This window comes from Sus scrofa, chromosome 1 (assembly GCF_000003025.6).
Source record: "Sus scrofa isolate TJ Tabasco breed Duroc chromosome 1, Sscrofa11.1, whole genome shotgun sequence".
In the NCBI taxonomy this organism is placed as follows: Eukaryota; Metazoa; Chordata; class Mammalia; order Artiodactyla; family Suidae; genus Sus; species Sus scrofa.
The window spans coordinates 102,568,799-102,587,536 of NC_010443.5; the positions used below are offsets into that span (position 1 = coordinate 102,568,799).

General features: G+C 38.1%; 1 protein-coding gene across 6 annotated transcripts in view; it reads left to right on the forward strand.

The window, feature by feature from the left end:
- Positions 1-18,738, forward strand: part of DCC (DCC netrin 1 receptor) — a 1,568,393-nt gene that overhangs the window by 1,050,170 nt on the left and 499,485 nt on the right. For all 6 annotated transcript variants that reach the window (XM_021073445.1, XM_021073448.1, XM_021073456.1 and 3 more), the window contains 2 exons: positions 3,050-3,204; positions 5,835-5,955. In XM_021073445.1, the coding sequence (XP_020929104.1) occupies positions 3,050-3,204; positions 5,835-5,955 (276 nt within the window). The remainder of the gene's footprint in view (positions 1-3,049; positions 3,205-5,834; positions 5,956-18,738) is intronic.

An 18,738-nucleotide genomic window follows, 5' to 3' on the forward strand; every position in this document is an offset into this window, starting at 1 on the left:
TACATGCTTAAATCAAATGATTACTACCTTACTTAATCAGAAGTTATTCTTACCATTGACCCTTGAGGAGTACAGATTTGAGCAGTGTGGGTCCACTTATACATGGGTTTCTTTCATTAAACACATACAACTGCACTACATGATCTGAGGATGTGGAACTGTGGATGAGGACACCCGACTGTAAAATTACATGAGGATTTCATGGAGGCTTGGTGTCCCTAACCCCCATGTTGTTCAAGGGTCATCAACAATAACAGAAGGTTTTGAGGATTTGCTCTCTGATCAGCTTTAATGGATTTAATTCCTTTGAGAAGTAATAAACAGGATGATGATTCCTCCTCCTCAAGTTAAGGAAACAAATGGATGAATCTACATGATACTATTAGAAAACAGCCATCGCTTGCGTTCAGTAGTTTGAAGAAATTTTGCTATATGAAGCACACTCATTTGGAAATTGAGAATACAAAAAGATACAGCAAACTGGAGGATGAGGGAAAAAAAAATCAGTAAGAGGATATGCATACACATACAGAGACACAGCTGTTTATTTATATACTTATGTACATGGTTACATATATCCTGTGCAGTATCTAGGAGGTGATGCATGCTGATGTTTTTTTCTATTTATAAGCACAATTGTGCACTGTCATTTCCAAATATTAATTGTTCTTTGTTAGCCTCAATTCTTATATCCAAATTTTAGACAAGGACAGCTAAAACACTTGTAGTGAGTGGAGGACTGGGATTAAACCAGAATAATCTGGCTCCATTTTTTGGTCTCTTGAAATTGCTCTTTGTTTTTCTTCAATTTAGATTTGATAGTTTGTTCCTTCTATACTCTTAATCCTTCCTATTCTACTTCTCCCTCTCTCTCTCCTCCCCCACATATATGTGTGTGTATGTATGTATGTATATATACATATATACTTATATGTATGTGTGCTATATACATATATACAAGTTTAGCCTTAACTCCATAAATTACTTTCAAGATCCACCAATGGAAGTCACCTAAATTTTGAAAATTTTGATGTAGGCACAGATGATTTCAGGAATTCCAATGAAAGTGAACCCTAGAGCTAAGTAGACTCAGGCCTTTTTCATGGCACCAGGAAAAAAGGACTTAAATGGAGAGGAGTAGACAATGTGATATTATTTTTCAGTTGCTCTAATTGCTTAATTTCTATTATCTCTGAGGCTTTGGGAAAATTTTTGAGTTATCATCCCATCAGAATTTTCCAGTGGCAAAATAATTTTCCATCAGAATTTGGCATTGGAATTTTCCTATTACAAAATAGTTCAGAATGTAGGCAGCAGATTCACCCTCTCTGGGTCTAGAACCCACAAGGTATATGGTTTGGAAAAGTAAACACCTCAGCCTCTTCATTTTTAAAATGAGAATGATAGAGCCTGCTTCCAATAGCTATGGTGCCAATAATAAATAGCATAGACTAGTACATTGTTCAGTCAGCTCTCAATAAATCTTGGCTATCAGCTGATAAATAAATACTTGATCAAAATCTGTAATAAAAGTGAAAACAGAATCCAAAAGAGACAATTAATGTATCTGCTCAGAGGCACTCAAAAAATATTTCTGATGTTGGTTCATTCTCAGTAAATTCGGTGAAAGAATAAAGTGTCTCACTCTAATATTAGTCTAAATTATAAATAATTAGCTCTGTATACAATGGTGATACATTCTCTATAGGAAAGATTCCAGACACAATTTTTTTTTCACATCTTTGGTTTGTGAATATTAACGCATCCCAGCTGAATATTAATGCATACCAATTTGCCCTTGTGTAAGATGAAAGACTTTTAAAAGTTGTTTAGTACTAAAGTTCCAAGTGTTTAGTTAAAAACTAGGAAACTAAGACAAGGAAGTAGTGAGTGAAGGATTGATTGATTGATTGACTGATTTGACTTCCAAGATCATTCAATAGGACAACTAAGACTTGAGTCATAGGTGTTTTCCACTGGCTCTCTCTTTATCTGGAAGGCAGTGACCATCAAAGATTTCAAATACACTTTGGCTTCAGGGGAAAGTATTGTCATAGCAGTTGGAAGGAGCAAAGTGTGGTGGTTACTCAAGGAAGCAAACTTATCACTCCTTCCTCACTGAGCATACAATGACAACACAGTCTATCTTTAAAAAGGTCTTCTAAAAATGCATATTTATTCCCAAAGTGAAAAGGAGATCAAGGCTGCTCCTTCGTTGTGAATTTAACCTGGATCTCAGACAATATAAATATTCAAGTCTGACATCATTTCAAGATTGCCCAGGGGGAAGAAGATGATATCACTTTTTAAAATTTTCCTCTCCTGGGCAGGGTTTTGAGGGACCAAGTGTGAGACATTTGCCAGCAAAGGTGTATTATCTTACATTTGTAATTTCCTTTCAATTGCAAATTTCTATCATTGAGTAACTAGTATTATGGTAATTAAGACATTAAATTACTATATCATATATTGTGCTGAGAAAACAGTAATACAATATAATGATGCATTCCAATAGGTGATTATTAGGACAATAGGAATGTGCCAGAGTAAAGATGATAGTAATTTTTAGTGTCCTATCACCGCAGCCAGTTTCAACAGAAATGAGTCCATCACATTAACTAAATCTTAATGAAAGTCTAGAATTACATGGCACTAAACTTTCATGTCGTATACTTCAGGTTGTCTCAGTCACATCAGCTTCCTTTTATTTGCTTTATCAGCATAGTTTCCATAGCTTCCTTTCCATTATTCTTTATGTAGGTCAACTGGATACAAAAACTTGGGTATTCAGAATGTTTATTATACGCAATTATCTTTCCAAGTTTTTTTTTTCTTTAATTTCTTTGTGGCAAAACACCATTAATACGACTGTTTGACTGCATTTGGGCAGTGGGGTGCATCGTGTCCTCCAGCAGTTTCTGTAAAGTAAGGGTTTAAGCGAATGATTTGAATTGCAAACATTTTCAATATTTGTTTCTAACCCAAAGAAGACTTCAGCATGCAAGTCCACATCCCCACCCACTCACTTTTTTTTTTTCTGTCTTTACAGTTCCGCCATGGTTTTTAAATCACCCTTCCAACCTCTATGCCTATGAAAGCATGGATATTGAGTTTGAATGTGCAGTCTCTGGGAAGCCTGTGCCCACTGTGAATTGGATGAAGAATGGAGATGTGGTCATTCCTAGTGATTATTTTCAGATAGTGGTAATTATCTTTTTTTTTTTTTTTCTTTTTTTTGTATTAGCTTTACAATTCCGTTCGTTGTCTTGCTATGTTCTCAGCTGCTTTTCTTTTCTGGGAACAAGGTTCCCATTGGGAATTTTTATGATGTGTGAACATGGTTCTAATAAAGCAAATGACTTTTTAGATGTAGAATTTTTTAGCTATAAATGGGTAGTCAAAGAGTCTAGCCACCCCCCCCCCCCTTTTTTTTTACAGAAGAGGTTTTAAACAAACAAAATGTAGAGGGCCTTGGACAAATAGTTTCTAAATATTCTCATTGGTGGTGCTTTGGAGAATAGAGTACAGAATCTAGTTGGAGACTATATGAAGCCAAGAATCTCTTCTTTAACTTTTGCTCATTATCATCAAATTTCAGTAAGATGTGCTGCTTCTGATTAGGGTGGTCTTATTTGATAATGTAGATGGCCATTCTTTGCTCCTTTGCTGCTCTCCCAGGTAGGACCAGCAGATCCTACACGAGTAGTGGAAAAGGGCAGTGGTGTTGGTAGCAGTGATGATGGTGGTGGCAGTGACAGAGAAGTCATGGAGACCCAGAGCTCACATTGCTTTGTAATTTAAAATGTTGGAAAGAAAATTGAAGCAAACAACAGCAGTTCTGTTAGTTCCTATAAGGTTTGATGTACACTCTGTCCCTGTCCTGAAGTGGATCATGGGATAATGGTATTATATTCCCTGAGTTGTTGTCCTGGTACAGAGTGAGTGATCAATACCTGTCATTATTATTATTGTTTTTGCTGCTACCAGCAGAATGCTTTGCTAATTTAAAAATACTCTATATTGTACAGCAGAAATTGATACAATACTGTACATCAACTATAATTTAATAAAAAAGACAAAAAAAAACAGAAAATATTCCATGAACACTCTCCTTTTGGTGTAGACCATCAATAGAGGTTCTGAATTCAAGTGTATGAATATATGAGAAATATCAAAAGCACTTTTTAAATATCAAAGGACTTTGCAAACTAAAGAAGGAGGCTTTCGGTCCACGTCTCTTATGTTTGAATGCAGGCATGACCTTGTCAAAGAAAAGTAGTCTTCCAAGCAGAATGAGATAAGAGTGTAAGTGCCCTATGGAATTCAGACACAAACTCTCCCCATGGCTTTACACTGCCTCTTGCTGGTGGGTCCCTCTTCCATAATCAGTCAACTTTTGCAAACTTTCATACTCTCTTTATCCATGCATTTTATCATACTATAAGGGCTCTTAAGAAATACATCCATAAAGAATATCTTTATCATGTTTATCACCACTTACCATTTTTCACCTTCAGCAGCATGTGTTTAATTGGTTGGGAATAGAGTAAGAAAAGGAAAACATTTTAACTTTTGAATGCCACATCAATCCTTTAGTTCCTTTAAGTGCAATGCTATTTCCCCTTTCACTGAATTAAAAATGACCTGCCATGGAGCAACTGAAAACTGTTGTATACACCTAAAATATATGCTACTTGCATATAGAGGAAATTGTTGAGTGCCCTTAAGGACACATGATAAAATGCAACATTTATTTTTTTCCTACAGTTTGAATAATTGTTCCCCCAGCACGACTCATTATAGCCAACCTATTTAAATGGTTCCTTTTTTTAAGATGAAAAGAAAATGTATGGTATGAGCCTTTTTCACATTAAATTGTGCTTAAAAATATTTCCCCAATAGCCCCACATACCTGAGAGTCACGGTTGGTCACGCATGCAACATTTAGCACAACTAGTAACTTATGAGAACTGTTAATTAGAAGTTACTCAGCTTTATCTAAGAATTTTATATCAGCTGAGAATTGACTACAAGACACTAAAAACAATTAAGAATTCCCCATGAGGTAATATTTATCTCTTAATGACTGCAGGGGAAGTGATTTAACACATCTCACTTATTCAACTAATTCTTATACTCTCGAAGATAAAACCGAGTTAGTGTAATTAAATGCTGTTTCAGATCATTTTATCATCCATCCTTGAGAAACATGGTGGCTCAATTTATATAAAACATGAGCTAACGTTTTATTTAATTTATGGATTACAGAAGGTGAAACATTTCAGCCGTATAACCAAAACAATGTGGGTATAAATTATCCACCATATCCTCCTCCATATCCCTGAAAGAGCACACAATTTTAAAAGGATTTTCAGACTTTTTTCTCTTCAGTAAACACTTCCAGAAAATATCCAACCTAGATTTCTTGTCCTTTAGAAGTTGCAAAGATCAGTATATTTTGTTTCCTTTTGCTTTTTCTTTTCCTTCTCCAGCAGCTGCTGAACGTATTTCCTTCAATACATGGAAAAGAATAAGTTCCTTTTGATGCTAATAACTTCTATTTCTTCCAAACCAAATAAAAGGGTTTTCTGTTTACTGCTCATTTAGATATTGCAGAACTAGGTTAAATTGATGCATAGGATTCAGCAGAGTTTTGGGAACCTGTGACATTTCCCAGGTGACATAGGCTATACTGTCAGGCTGAGAACCCTCTTGGTCTCCCTTCTGGTTTCTTCTGCAAAGTTTTATTCTAATTTGTGTTCATTGTGTCACTTGAAGGTTTTTTTTTTGTTTTGCCTTTTCCAAATATTTTACCTACATTTTCATCTCCCTAGGGAGGAAGCAACCTACGAATCCTGGGGGTGGTGAAGTCGGACGAAGGCTTTTATCAGTGTGTAGCTGAAAACGAGGCTGGGAATGCTCAGACCAGTGCACAACTCATTGTCCCTAAGCCTGGTAAGAGGAGGCAAACTTTGTTCTGGGTCCTGTAGTTATAGTTCTGCCTGCTTCATCTGGAAATATGTTTTGTTTCCCCTATCCTCCAAGTCAGTTTGAAATTATTTAGTTATTTAGTTAATCAAGGTGCACATTTGTGTATCAGTGGTATATTTGAGCTAGGACATTATATCTGTTTTTATCTCTATCAATATGTATCTCCATTCAGCGAGATACAGTCATTACGAACAATAGGTGCCTCTGGTTGTCAAGACAACAACTACTAAATCACTGCCTCTTCTCTCTTTTGTGGCCTGGCTTTCTTTTCAGTGTTTCATATGGATATAAAATCTATATATGGAACTTGCACATATGTGTATGTAATAGATAAGCATTTATGTGTATGCATGCACATGCCTGTTTATAGATTGATAGTCTTTTTTCTTTTCTTTTCTTTTTTTTTCTTTCTTTCTTTTTTTTTTTTTTTTGCTGCTATTTAAAGCTGCACTTGTGCCATATGGAGTTCCCAGGCTAGGGGGAGAATCGGAACTACAGCTGCTGGCCTACACCACAGCTTACGGCAAAACCAGATCTTTAACCCACTAAGGAATGCCAGGGATCAACCTGCATCCTCATGGATACTAGTTGGATTCATAACCCTCTGAGCCACAACAGGAACTTCTCTATACTGTTAAATCAATGGAAGTTGGCAAGAAAATCATAGAAATAATCACTTGAAAATAACAATCTCTCTCTTTTATAAAAACAGATTTTGATAAATTGTCTTTTTTTCTGTAATTGAAAAAAATGTTTTATTTTGTTCTGTAGTCTTTTAGGGATTTAATATTGTGGTATATTCAAAACTAGCATAAGTCTTCATTAAACATGTCATGCAATATTCTCACAACAATGCAATTTCTACCAAACAAAAAACTAAACCCCAAAAAAACTAATTGGTCAGCTGCTTTGAAATGTGGTTACACTAAAGGTCAAAAACATCTATTTTTTTTTAAAGTATAGACTGAACATTTGTTTACATAGATCCAAATACTTTAAAACATTAATACCTCCTTTTATATATACAGTGTGTTGATTTCAGCCTCTTTGACCAGTTTCCTTCCTCTCACCTCAATCTTGTCTTAAACGTTCCCTGAAGTGAGTTTAATAGAAAGCAGCCATTTCTCTATAGCTTTAGAAGCATATGATACATAGTCTTTCTTTGGCTTCTTTCACTTAAAATGTGCCTATTAAGGCCTTATATTTTGTGCATTTCTAACCAGTTATCCTAAGACTCTCATAATAATGCTCACGATGGTGACTTCCACATTTTTTTCTTGATTAAAACCAAGCAAAATAAGTAACCATAGAACAATAGTCCTAAAGGAGTAAAGGAATGAAAGAATCTATCTAGGAATTGAAAGGGACAATTAACTTGTTCAAGATCACCGATCTTTCTGAAGGACTGTTACCATTCCTTTAATGTGTCTTACGTGTTGCTGTAACTTCATTTGTGTGTCTAAGTACGTTCTCTTCTGCTGAAACAGTAATGGATAAGTAAGAGAAAAGAAACCTCTGAAATCAAGGTCCCTAACGTGAGCCACGGTTTAAAAACTCCATCTACATCATTAGCAACGACAATGTGGCAACATTTATACTAATGCCAGCTGCCCCACACATCACAGAACAAGAGAATTCTGGTTAACATTGATTTTCAGCTGAGGCGGTAAAGCTGAGGAAAGTGCAAGATTAAGTAGTCCCATATTGCTAAAGAGAAGTACGGGGCACATTCTCCTGGGACTTGTTGGCAAGTGCCAAACAGGGCCAGTTATCATTCCCTGTTACTGCCGTTAGGGATGGAGGATTCTTTGAAGTGTTGACATTCATAGGATTAGACATGACCCCATGGTATTTTCTTTCCCTCACAAGTCAAGTTGTAGAAATACCCAGAATACCCCTTGAACAGTGTGTGTCTATCTGTGTGTGTGAATGTTTACAAAAATGGAAAATGGGCAACTTATCATGACTAAAACCTGTCTGGAGTTGCCCACGATCCCAGGGGCAGGAAGGGGAAGGCAACTGCGGGATGAAGCTCTATTTCTACCTTTGGGAAGAACAGCTTGTGAGTTGAACTTTAAGAAAGCAGGGCTGCAGACCTCCTGAAAGGACCCTGACCAAGAGGGTCTTGGCTGCTGAGGTTGCAGCATCCAAAATACACTTGAGGGGGGCTGCCTGGAGTGTAACTGAGCTGGGAGCTGGTGCAGAAAGCCAACCAGACCCTGTTGCACCTGCTTCAGGAAGGGGTCCAGGAACAGTGCCCCTGGGGGTCAGGGAAAGGGCCTCTAAAGATCCCACTGAGCTCCACAAAAAAGAGGTATATGGATGCTTTCCGTGACAGTGGACTCGTGAGAGTGAAAGCTGAGAAAAATAGCTTTTGTCTCTTTACTCCAAATCCATCCTCTCCTTTTACACTTGTGATGCCCTAGGCAGAGGGGAGGAGAATATAAACCCAAGACAATAAAAACAAAACAAAGCAAAACAAAGCAGGTAACAGACATTCCCACCGCTCTTCCCCATTTAACCTATTAACATTAAGCTATTAACATTAGGTTAATGTCTTGATTTAGATCTCACTGGTATATTTTGCTGTTGTTGTTGTTGTGTTTTTTAATACCTGAAAATAAGTTTGTTTTTTTTTCTCTTTTCAGTGTCATACCCACAGCATATGGAAGTTCCTAGGCTAGGGGTAGAATTGGAGCTGTAGCTGCCAGCCTAGGACACAACCACGGCAATGCAAGATCTGAGCTGCCTCTGTGACCTGCGCTGCAGCTTGTGACAATGCTGGATTCCTTAGCCTACTGAGTGAGGCCAGGGATTGAACCCACATCCTCACAGACACTGTGTTGGGTCCTTAACCTACTGAGCCACAGTGGGAAGCCTGAAAATAAGGCTTAAAGGCCTTAATAATAGCTTAAAATATTTTAAGATGCCCTTAGGACCTAAGGATTGACCCCAGTTACTATCTGGGGTTAGAAAGAAATCCAAAAGAGTGTGCTTGAAAGTGGACAACAGGAAAAAGGAAAACTGTTTTTCCTTAATATTCCAGTAGTTCAGTTCATTCAATAAAGTAATTATAGGCATTCAACCTTACTTACACCAGGAGGCTCTGATTTCAACAAGTAGCTCTTTATTAACAGTATCTTGATTCTATTCAGGCCCTGATTCCTTTCAGTCTACGTGACCATGCAAGAGCAAAGCTCCCCTCAGCAGAAATATCATTTACCTCCTGGCTAGGGCAAGCCTTGGAGAAAATCTTGAAAATTCATTATTTTCTCATCTAGATGTTAAAATGTTGTCAGTGGATTCTACCCTCTTGGCCAGTAGTGTTTATTGTCTCTGGCATTGGATTAGAAAGCAAGTACAAGAAAATAAAGACAAAAATCCAAAAGCGTGACAGAACACCATTGTGGCTGTCTTACATCCCCTTCCTTGTAAATGATGGATTGCTTCTTCCTGGCTATTTAATCAGGTCTTCAAATAATTCCTCCCCAAATCCATAGAGACACGGTGGAGGCCGCGTGCACAGATGGTGAAGAGCCAGCTATAAATATAAACTCAGCAATGAGGCTGACCATGGCAGGAAGAACAGAGCCCTCTCTGTTTAAGATCCAACAATAAATGGTCACCGTATATTTTCCGGTGCATCGTGGGCCCGTGTGGCCCAGCTGTTCAGCTTTGGCCTGTTCACACGCTTACAGCTCATAGTTTCTCTTGGCAACCATAACAATCTGCTTCTCACTGAAGCGCACACAATGACCTGTTCCAGGCAGTGCCCATTGTCATTGGATATTTACATAAGCCTAATGAAGTTTGAACCTAGTCTTTTATATACAGTTAGCACTTCCCTCTTCAGCAATTAGTGACTTAGGAAATAAACATCTTCTATGAAATTAAATTGAGTTAATGACTTGTTTTTCTCTCCAGAAAATAAGTTTTGGAAAAATATTGAAATGTGGGCACTGGAACATCTCAAATAGATACGTGGTTTCCTCTAGATAAAGATCAAGTGATCAATGGCATTTAAAAAAAATAATAGTGCTAGAGGAAGTGCTATCAGTAATGACATACATCTCACGCTGTTATACCATACACACAGTTCCAGCCCACTGATCATCTCTCTATGTACCTAATGTAAACATGAACACACATCCACCTACACACTCAGACGATGGATGTTTAAGAGAACTTCGCATAGGCATCAAAAATGCTTAGCCATGGGAGTTCCACAGCACTGTCCTAGCTGTGGTGTGGGTTTGATACCTGGCCTGGGAACTTCTGCATTCCACGGTGGTGAATGCAAATTAAAATATTTTAGCTTAGCTAATGTATATCACATCTATCATCTATTCATCTCTACTAAGGCCTAAAGAAATATTTTATTGTTGTTATTTGTTTTAGTTTTATTTGTTTATCGTTCAGTGAAGGGCATTAGTTAAGAAGTCCTCTTTCCAAACGGAGATTAACTGTAGCTCAGTCTACTATTCAGTGAATAGCCCAGTCAAAAAGTGTCAAGAATCAGGAGTTCCTGCTGTGGCACAGTGGATTAAGAATCTGACTGCAGCTCTCGGGTCACTCCGGAGTTGTGGGGTGATTCCCAGGCGCTCACAGTGGCTTAAGGATCCAGAGTTGCCCAGCTATGGCTTGGATTTGATCATGCTTGGCTTCAATCCTTGGCCCAGAAACTTCCATATTGTGTGGGTGCAGGCATTAAAAAGAAAAGCGTCATGAATGAATGTGTTGGATTTCCCATCATGGTGCAGTGGAAACGAATCCGACTAGTATCCATAAGGATGTGGATTCAATCCCTGGCCTTGCTCAGTGGGTTGGGGATCCATGCCATGTTGCTGTGGCTGTTGTGTAGGCTGGCAGCTATAGCTCCAGTTTGACCCTGGTCTGGGAACTTCATATGCCTCAGGTATGGCCCTAAAAAAAAAACAGAAAAAAAAAAGAATCAATGTGTTAATTATCATAAGAATAAGATGTTTCAATGGCCAGATTTTCAGACAGGTCAGCAATATCTTAGGATCTGGTTGGCATAGCAGACGCTGATGAATTAGTTACCCTTGAGTCATTAGCCAGTAAACTGGAGTGTGGGTAGGTAATAACTAAGATTATTTGGTGGCAAGGAGGAAAAGTAAGCATATTTTTTGGTACTGGGACGAGGGTTTGGGGGGTGGGTGTATGGGGAGCATAGAGACCAAAGAAGGAGCAAGGATAAGGTAGATGTAAGTTATCAGTTACCTCTGAGTCAGTGATTCTGGTTCTGGCAGCTAAGGTAGTATTACATTTCCTGGCAATGGTCTATTGTCAAGGTAACTAGAAATACCTAACTGTTTGGCAGAGAAGATGAGGGCAAAGGAATTGGGAATGCAGCTGTAATCAGAGCATATGCAACCTGGAATATTTTAAATGTAATGGCAAAAATAGGTGATGATAGAATAAGGTTGCTGGGGGAGAAGTAATGTATTCTTCATATTCTGTTATGCACACACACAAAAAAAGGCAAATGAATATGCAAATTCACAAATGAACACATGCTATTATAAATATTTCCTAAATGTAGATTTACTGGGTCAATGTCTGAATCATACCTTCCACAGAAGAAATCAGTATGGGGTATGGGTCTCATGTTATGATTGAGTATTTGCTAATGCTGGTTTTGTGTTTTTCCTTCAACATTAGTAACAAATTAGAGTCCCTCACTATGGGAAGAGAAATATAGTAGTTAAGCATTTGGGAAAATGTGAGTTATTATCAATTCTTTGTCCTCCACTGGAAGAGGTTACTGATTACAAATGATGTAGAATTTTTAACATTGGATTAAGGCAGTAATCATATATTAGCAAAAGTAAGGTCTGGTCATGAACACCAAAGCATAAAATCAGAAGACCTTTGTTCTGCTTTTGTGACTTGTTGCCTGTCAATATGAGAAGAGTACCTTCAAATTCAAATGTACAAGAGGAATATTTGGGTGCATACTCACATAATTGTATATTAGCTGCAACTAAGTAAAGTACTTCTTAGTAAATGTGGACACATACAGTAACTTCAGTGGGATTGTGTAAAGCAATGAAAACTTGTACAATTAGTCTCAATGCTTCAAGATCTGTTGGAATTTAATTTGTCTGTGTAATAGAACATAAACAACTTTGTAAAAGAGAATGTAACTAGTGCTAAAGTGATGTATTTTTTATCTTGATATTAGTCACCGATGGTCAATTAGGTTGAATTTTTGTCTCTAAATATGAGAAGAGTTCCTCTCATTTAAATGCTCAGTAGTATTTCGTGTGGGATCAAATTACTCCAGGAGTTCTATAAATAATTTAGAAGAGCCAGTTCCATGTGCTAGACTAATATATTGGTAGACCCAAACTGGAAAATGAGGCATTAGACAGTTTCCCTCACACAAACTGGGATGCTCATTAAAACTACAAACCTCTTTTGAGTTCCATCATTGAGTCTAAATGAATACAAGTGCAACTTAATATTTTTGAAACTTATTTCCAGTGATGATTATAGTGATTATAGCTCACAAGCTTTCCAAAAACATTTTTCCTCATAAGCCTTAGTAATTAACTGGAGCTATTAGGATACAGAAACAATTTTTTTTTCATGGAGATTATTATATATGGCTATGAATTCATTTAATCTACTGAAAAAATTATTTCACTTGCTAAGGTAAAGATAAAAACAAGAGGAAGGTAGTGTCTGCTCTTGTATTTTCTACATCAAAGTCTTCTTTCCCTCGGAGAAATGTGGACATCAAACTAGCAGTTTCCCTGAAGGTGTCCATTGATAGCCTAAATTTGACATGAATCAATCATTTGATCTCTTACCATGTAATATTCACCTACTCTATGAGATGTGGAGACATTCCATCTCTCCATCCTTCTCTAGCTTATCTATAGAGACTTAAAATATATTGGAGTCTTGAATATTTTTTTGAACAGAATCTTCGACGATGCCGCCTAACCTTTCTAAGTCTCCATTTCCTCGGCTTTAAAATACGGTAGATAATTGTCTCAAAGATTTAGTGCAATGAATGTATGTAAAAGGGATTTGTGGGCTGTAAATTGATGCACAAATGTTATTATAAAGTCTTCCATCGGATTGTTTAGTCTCAAGAAAAATAGCAGACATTTATTGGGATAGATACAGTGATAGCTATTTTCTTGCATGTTTTTCCACCCTCCAAGGACAGTATTAACAAACAAATGTTTCAGGGTCAGTGGCCATTTGAAGTTGAGGTTTTTTAGCCCAGTGGACAAGGTTAAGGGAAGAGGCCTATTTCAAAATGCCTGTCGGTAGTAGGGTTTGCAGTAGGATTTACGGAATCAGTTTAATGACTTGCTCATTCCAGTTTTATGTTGGCAGAGGTTTCTCAGCAAATAAAGGCTTGTCATTCACTTTGTTCTTCCTTCACTATGTGTTTCAAGTTAGAAGCTGGCTCAGTGCTAATCAAGTGGACATGGCTGTGTGGCAGAATTTGAAATTAGAAATGAACTCTACAGTGAACATGTAGTATCCTAAAACCAGGGATGACTGGAAATCCATGCAATATGAAAGACTTAATAGAGTCATAAATATTGATCACATCAGACTTTGGTGGTAAACACACCAAAGATTGTTATTATACCACTTTCCTAAAACCTCATAGTGGGGAACTAGAGAAGAAGAATCTGGATTTTTACTCTGCACACAAAGAATCCTGTGCTTGTTATATTTCTGCCTTTCTCTGTAAATGACCATTTGATAATAGGTGTGGACACTCAGACTACACACACAAACACACACACACATATCTAGACGCCTTCTGATATATTATTAGAGAATTTTAAAATATCAATGTAATAATAGGAAGCACATATAATTTCATAGCTGAAATTATATAGGTGCAATTTTTAGCTGTCAAAGTGGTAATAATCAACATCAATAAAACTACAAGGAGGAGTTCCCATCGTGGCACAGTGGTTAACGAATCCGACTAGGAACCAAGAGGTTGCGGGTTTGGTCCCTGCCCTTGCTCAGTGGGTTAATGATCCTGCGTTGCCGTGAGCTGTGGTGTAGGTTGCAGACGCAGCTCGGATCCCGCATTGCTGTGGCTCTGGCGTAGGCCAATGGCTACAGCTCCGATTTGACCCCTAGCCTGGGAACCTCCATATGCCGTGGGAGCGGCCCAAAGAAATAGCAAAAAAGACGAAAAAAAAAAAAAAAAAAACTACAAGGAAATAGTACTCAGATACACAGTTTGAAGGATTGAATTGCAATATAATCATACCAAAGGCCTCAGGCGATTCCATAGGAAGCTTTGAAGGTGGGGTAGCTACTTAGACTACTCTGCCCCCAGAGGTGTATATGTCTTTGAGTGAAGTGTTTCTCTTGGCTGAAGGCAGTGACTGGAGAAGGATTCAGTAGCAGACCCTCAGCCACCATCACTTCCTCCAGCTGGATGAATGAGTGCCACAGTCCTGACAGGGAGACCCAGGCGGTACACCACTCCATCCACTACAGTTTTCCCCTTGTGCCCCTCAAATGTATTTATTTCCTGTAATAAATGGTAGAGATAACTATTCCAGGAGTCAGAGTAGCCTCAAGGCTGCACCTGGCCCTCTTTGATTTCCTCCTCCCACCCATTATTCTTCTCATCCTCAGCTAGCAGCTCGGCTGGTCTACATGGCTTATCAGGTGGGACGACTCAAACTCCTATCCCTTTGCAAGCTGTAGAAATGGTACTAGTTTATTTACCATCAAAATTGTGGAGGAGCATACCAAGAGACACTCCATTTGGTCACTTCGGTGCTAACCATAGTCCTCCCTGTTTCCTCTCTTCCCCCTGATGATCTGAGTAGTTTTTCTTGCCTTGCCTGCTGGTATTTTGTCACAAGAAGCCTGAAAAGACAAGAAAGCAGTGATAGCTCAAAAGTTCATCGTGAAAGGCCTTCCTCTGCTGCAAACTAGGACTTCTAAGTCCACAAAGCATAGAGTTGCTGGGATGAGAAACACCGATTCCCAAATGGGTTTTTGGGAAGTGATGGCAAGCAGCACCACACCTACTTCAATTTATTGTATCCAGTTACTCTACCTTTGGGGATAGGGTACCACATACTGGTCATTAATTTTGCATACACACTAGAACCTAGAGGAGGGCTTTCCCTTTTTTTTTTTTTTTTTTAAGGATATTATCTCTATCCTTTCCTCCTTAATCCTCTAGAAGGCTGTACCTAGGCTGTATGAAGTAGCAGCTTCTCAGTGGTTGGTTTGTAATAGTATCAGTAGAGCCCCTGGCCACATGTTCATGCTCATGTGGCTTTTGCTATCAAGTATATTATTTAACCTTCTGCAGTGTTATGCATGATGCCATGTTGGTATCTCTGATACTTTGTGAGTTCTAGATAGCACTGCAGGCTGAAGCCTTGGGAATGAAAAAAGGTGGAATACATGCATATTCCATTAGAGATGAATGTCTGTCCTTTAAAGAGTGAAAGGAGTCCCATATAACATGTTATGAGGCTGGTTGGTGCCCTCAAAAAATGGTGTGTTATTGGTGATATGCATTTCTCTCTGTTCTAGTAGACTGGATATATGTCAGCACCAGTAGCTGCTGGTGAAGAGGAGCAGCTTTGTTGGGTCTGAGCCCTGTTGTTGGGATGCATTTGTTCCATCCTGGCCACAAGAGCCTTTTCACCTATTCAACTCTTATGTCACCACTGGAGCCTGGCTGACATCAACTGGCTGAATTTTTCCATCTAATTGATTGGGTTTCTATCATAGATAATACAGTCTGTGATGTTCAGATGTTTATAATTAGCAATAATCGTGGGATAAACCTCGTTGACTACAATACTACCATTGCACAATGCTTAGTGCTTAGATGGGATTTAAAGATCTTTATACTTAATATTCACTCCCAGAGGTCCATCCATATTCCTCTTCTCCCAATGTCTTTGTCTCTGTCCTTCTAATCATCTGGTATAACAGATGCAATGGGAACTACCATTTACTTAAGTTTGTATTTGTCCTCTGTAATCTTCTGAGTTTGCTCTGATTTTTGTAAAGAACCAGATTGGGGAATTAAATTAGAATATGATAGCAATTACCATTCTGTAGAACTTTAAGAGCGACAACCACCTCCACCCTTCCCTCAAGATGTGATATGATACAGCGATAAGTGTAATAAAATATAAAATATAATTGTTTAGAAAATACGGGTCCCAACTTTTAAAATGAACTTATATCTTAATCTGTTTCTATATTCATAATGAAACTCTATTATTTTTATTTTAGAAATCAAAACACACAGATGCAAAGATTAGCAAACAGCAAGCACTCTATACCAAAGTGCTGCATTGGTTTGAAAAATGAGAGTATGGTTTTGCCTTTAACTTCAGGCCCCAAAGAAGCTACTTGGAGTATTCTTTACCCCTTGGGACAAGTAGACGATTTTAGGAGATAAGACCTTTGTATTTTAGTATTTTAAATCTAATGAGAAACTTAGAAACATGAGAAAATAAACACCACTTTAACTTATGGAAAATAACATGTTGACAGAGCTGTAATCTGTCCTATTTAGAGCAAGATTGATGTAAATAGAGACAAAAAGAAAAACAGAGAAAAACATTTTCGAGAAACTTATTGTAGTGGTTACTGTGCACCAAGCACTTTATAAGCATCATTCCTTTCACTTCTACAATAATCAATCTAGAATATATTACTGTTCTCGTTATACATGTTAGAGGGTTGTGCCCTGGGAGTTCCTGTCGTGGAGCAGCAGAAATGAATCTGACTAGGAACCATGAGGTTGCAGGTTTGATCCCAGGCCTCTCTCAATGGATTGAGGATCCAGTGTTGCTGTGAGCTGCAGTGTAGGTTGCAGACTTGGCTCAGATATGGCATTGCTATGGCTGTGGTGTAGGCCGACAGCTTCAGCTCTGATTAGACCCCTAGTCTGGGAACCTCCATATGCGGCAGTTGCAGCCCTAAAACGTCAAAAAACCAAAAATGTTATGCTCTAAAGAAGACAGGGTAATGTGGATACTGTGCAATAGAAAATAGCAATAAAGTAGTGGAACTGGATTTGAAAATGTTATTAATGGGTACCATGCTGAGTTCAGGCTTTACTATCACGTATTAATTGATTTCTCTCGAGTCCTATGGAGGAGATAGAATTATTTCCCCCTTTGTAGGTGAGAAAACTGTGACTCCAGAGAGTAACTAACTTCTCTAGGGCCCCAAAGCCAGCCAGCTGTCTGATTTCTGCATCTGCTTTCTCATCCACTGTGCCATGATGTGACTCTCCACCCACATTCTATCTACCACATGGACCTCGGTCAGGTAAAGGGGTGATGTTTTAGACTTATTTGAATCTAGTCAGACTAGTTTTGGAATTATTTATAGAGGAGTAAAACTTGCAATAAATTAATTTTCTAACATTCTGCCACCCAAATGATTATTGTCCAGATTCCCAGTGTATTAGAGGTCATTACCAAGTGTGGGCCAGTTATAATATATGCCTTAACAGTCTTAAAGAGGAACATCCTATAATCCCTACTATCCAGGAATCCATACTTTAATCAAAATTAAATTTGATACAACCGATCTTAATTATCAAATACAATTAAGAGAGGGTAACTTGTCACGGTGTTTTAGTTATTCAACATTTATTAAACACCCAGATAATGTATGAAGACTCACACAACAAGTGAAAAGTAGAGATGGTAGATGCCATTCCAAGTAAGTTCAAATTTTTTTATATTATAATTTTAAATTCTAACCCATCCAGTGCTTGGTGTATTTTTGTCGTTGCTGTATTCTAACCCTGTTTTTAGTACCACCTGTCACATAGAATGACAGGTCTTCTATTGTTTTGAAAAACTCTTTCACTTGTTAGTTTATTTTTGTTCCCAGCTTTAAGTAAGCAGCTCCAGGTTAAAATATATGTTAAATTTTCTTATGATAAATTAATCTAAATAGGTTAAATTATTTGATTATAATTAATGTAGTTCCATAAAAAAGCAATAGTTAACAAGCCTAAATGAATTTATCACATCTGTAGTTGTATAATGATCATAACAATCTGATTTCACAGGATTTCCACCCCACAGCCCAGGCACATCCCCCCACCCCCAAACTGTCTCCTCCGGAGACCATAAGTTTTTCAGTGTCTGTGAGTCACCATCTGTTTTGCAAAGAAGTTGTCTGTCCTTTTTTCAGATTCCACGTGTCAGTGAAAGCATTTGATGTTGGTGTCTCATTGTCTGACTGACTTCACTTAGCATGATAGTTTCTAGGTCCATCCATGTTGCAAAAGATGCTGGTACTTCGTTCTTTTTTAATGGCTGAGTAATATTCCATTGTGTATATTTGCCACCTCTTCTTGATCCACTCCTCTATAGATGGACATTTAGGTTGTTTCCATGTCTTGGCTATTGTAAATAGTGCTGCAATGAACATCGGAATACATGTGTCTTTGCAAGTCGTGGTTTTCTCTGGATAGATGCCCAGGAGTGGGATTGATGGATCAAATGGTAGTACTATGTTTAGTTTTCTGAGGAATCTCCATACTGCTTTCCACAGTGGCTGTACCAATTTATAATCCCACCAACAGTGTACTAGTGTTCCTTTTTTCTCCACACCCTCTCCAGCACTTCTTGTTTGTAGACTTTTGGATGATGGCTGGTGTAAGGTGGTACCTCATAGTGGTTTTGATTTGTATTTCTCTAATAATGAGTGATGTTGAACATCCTTTCA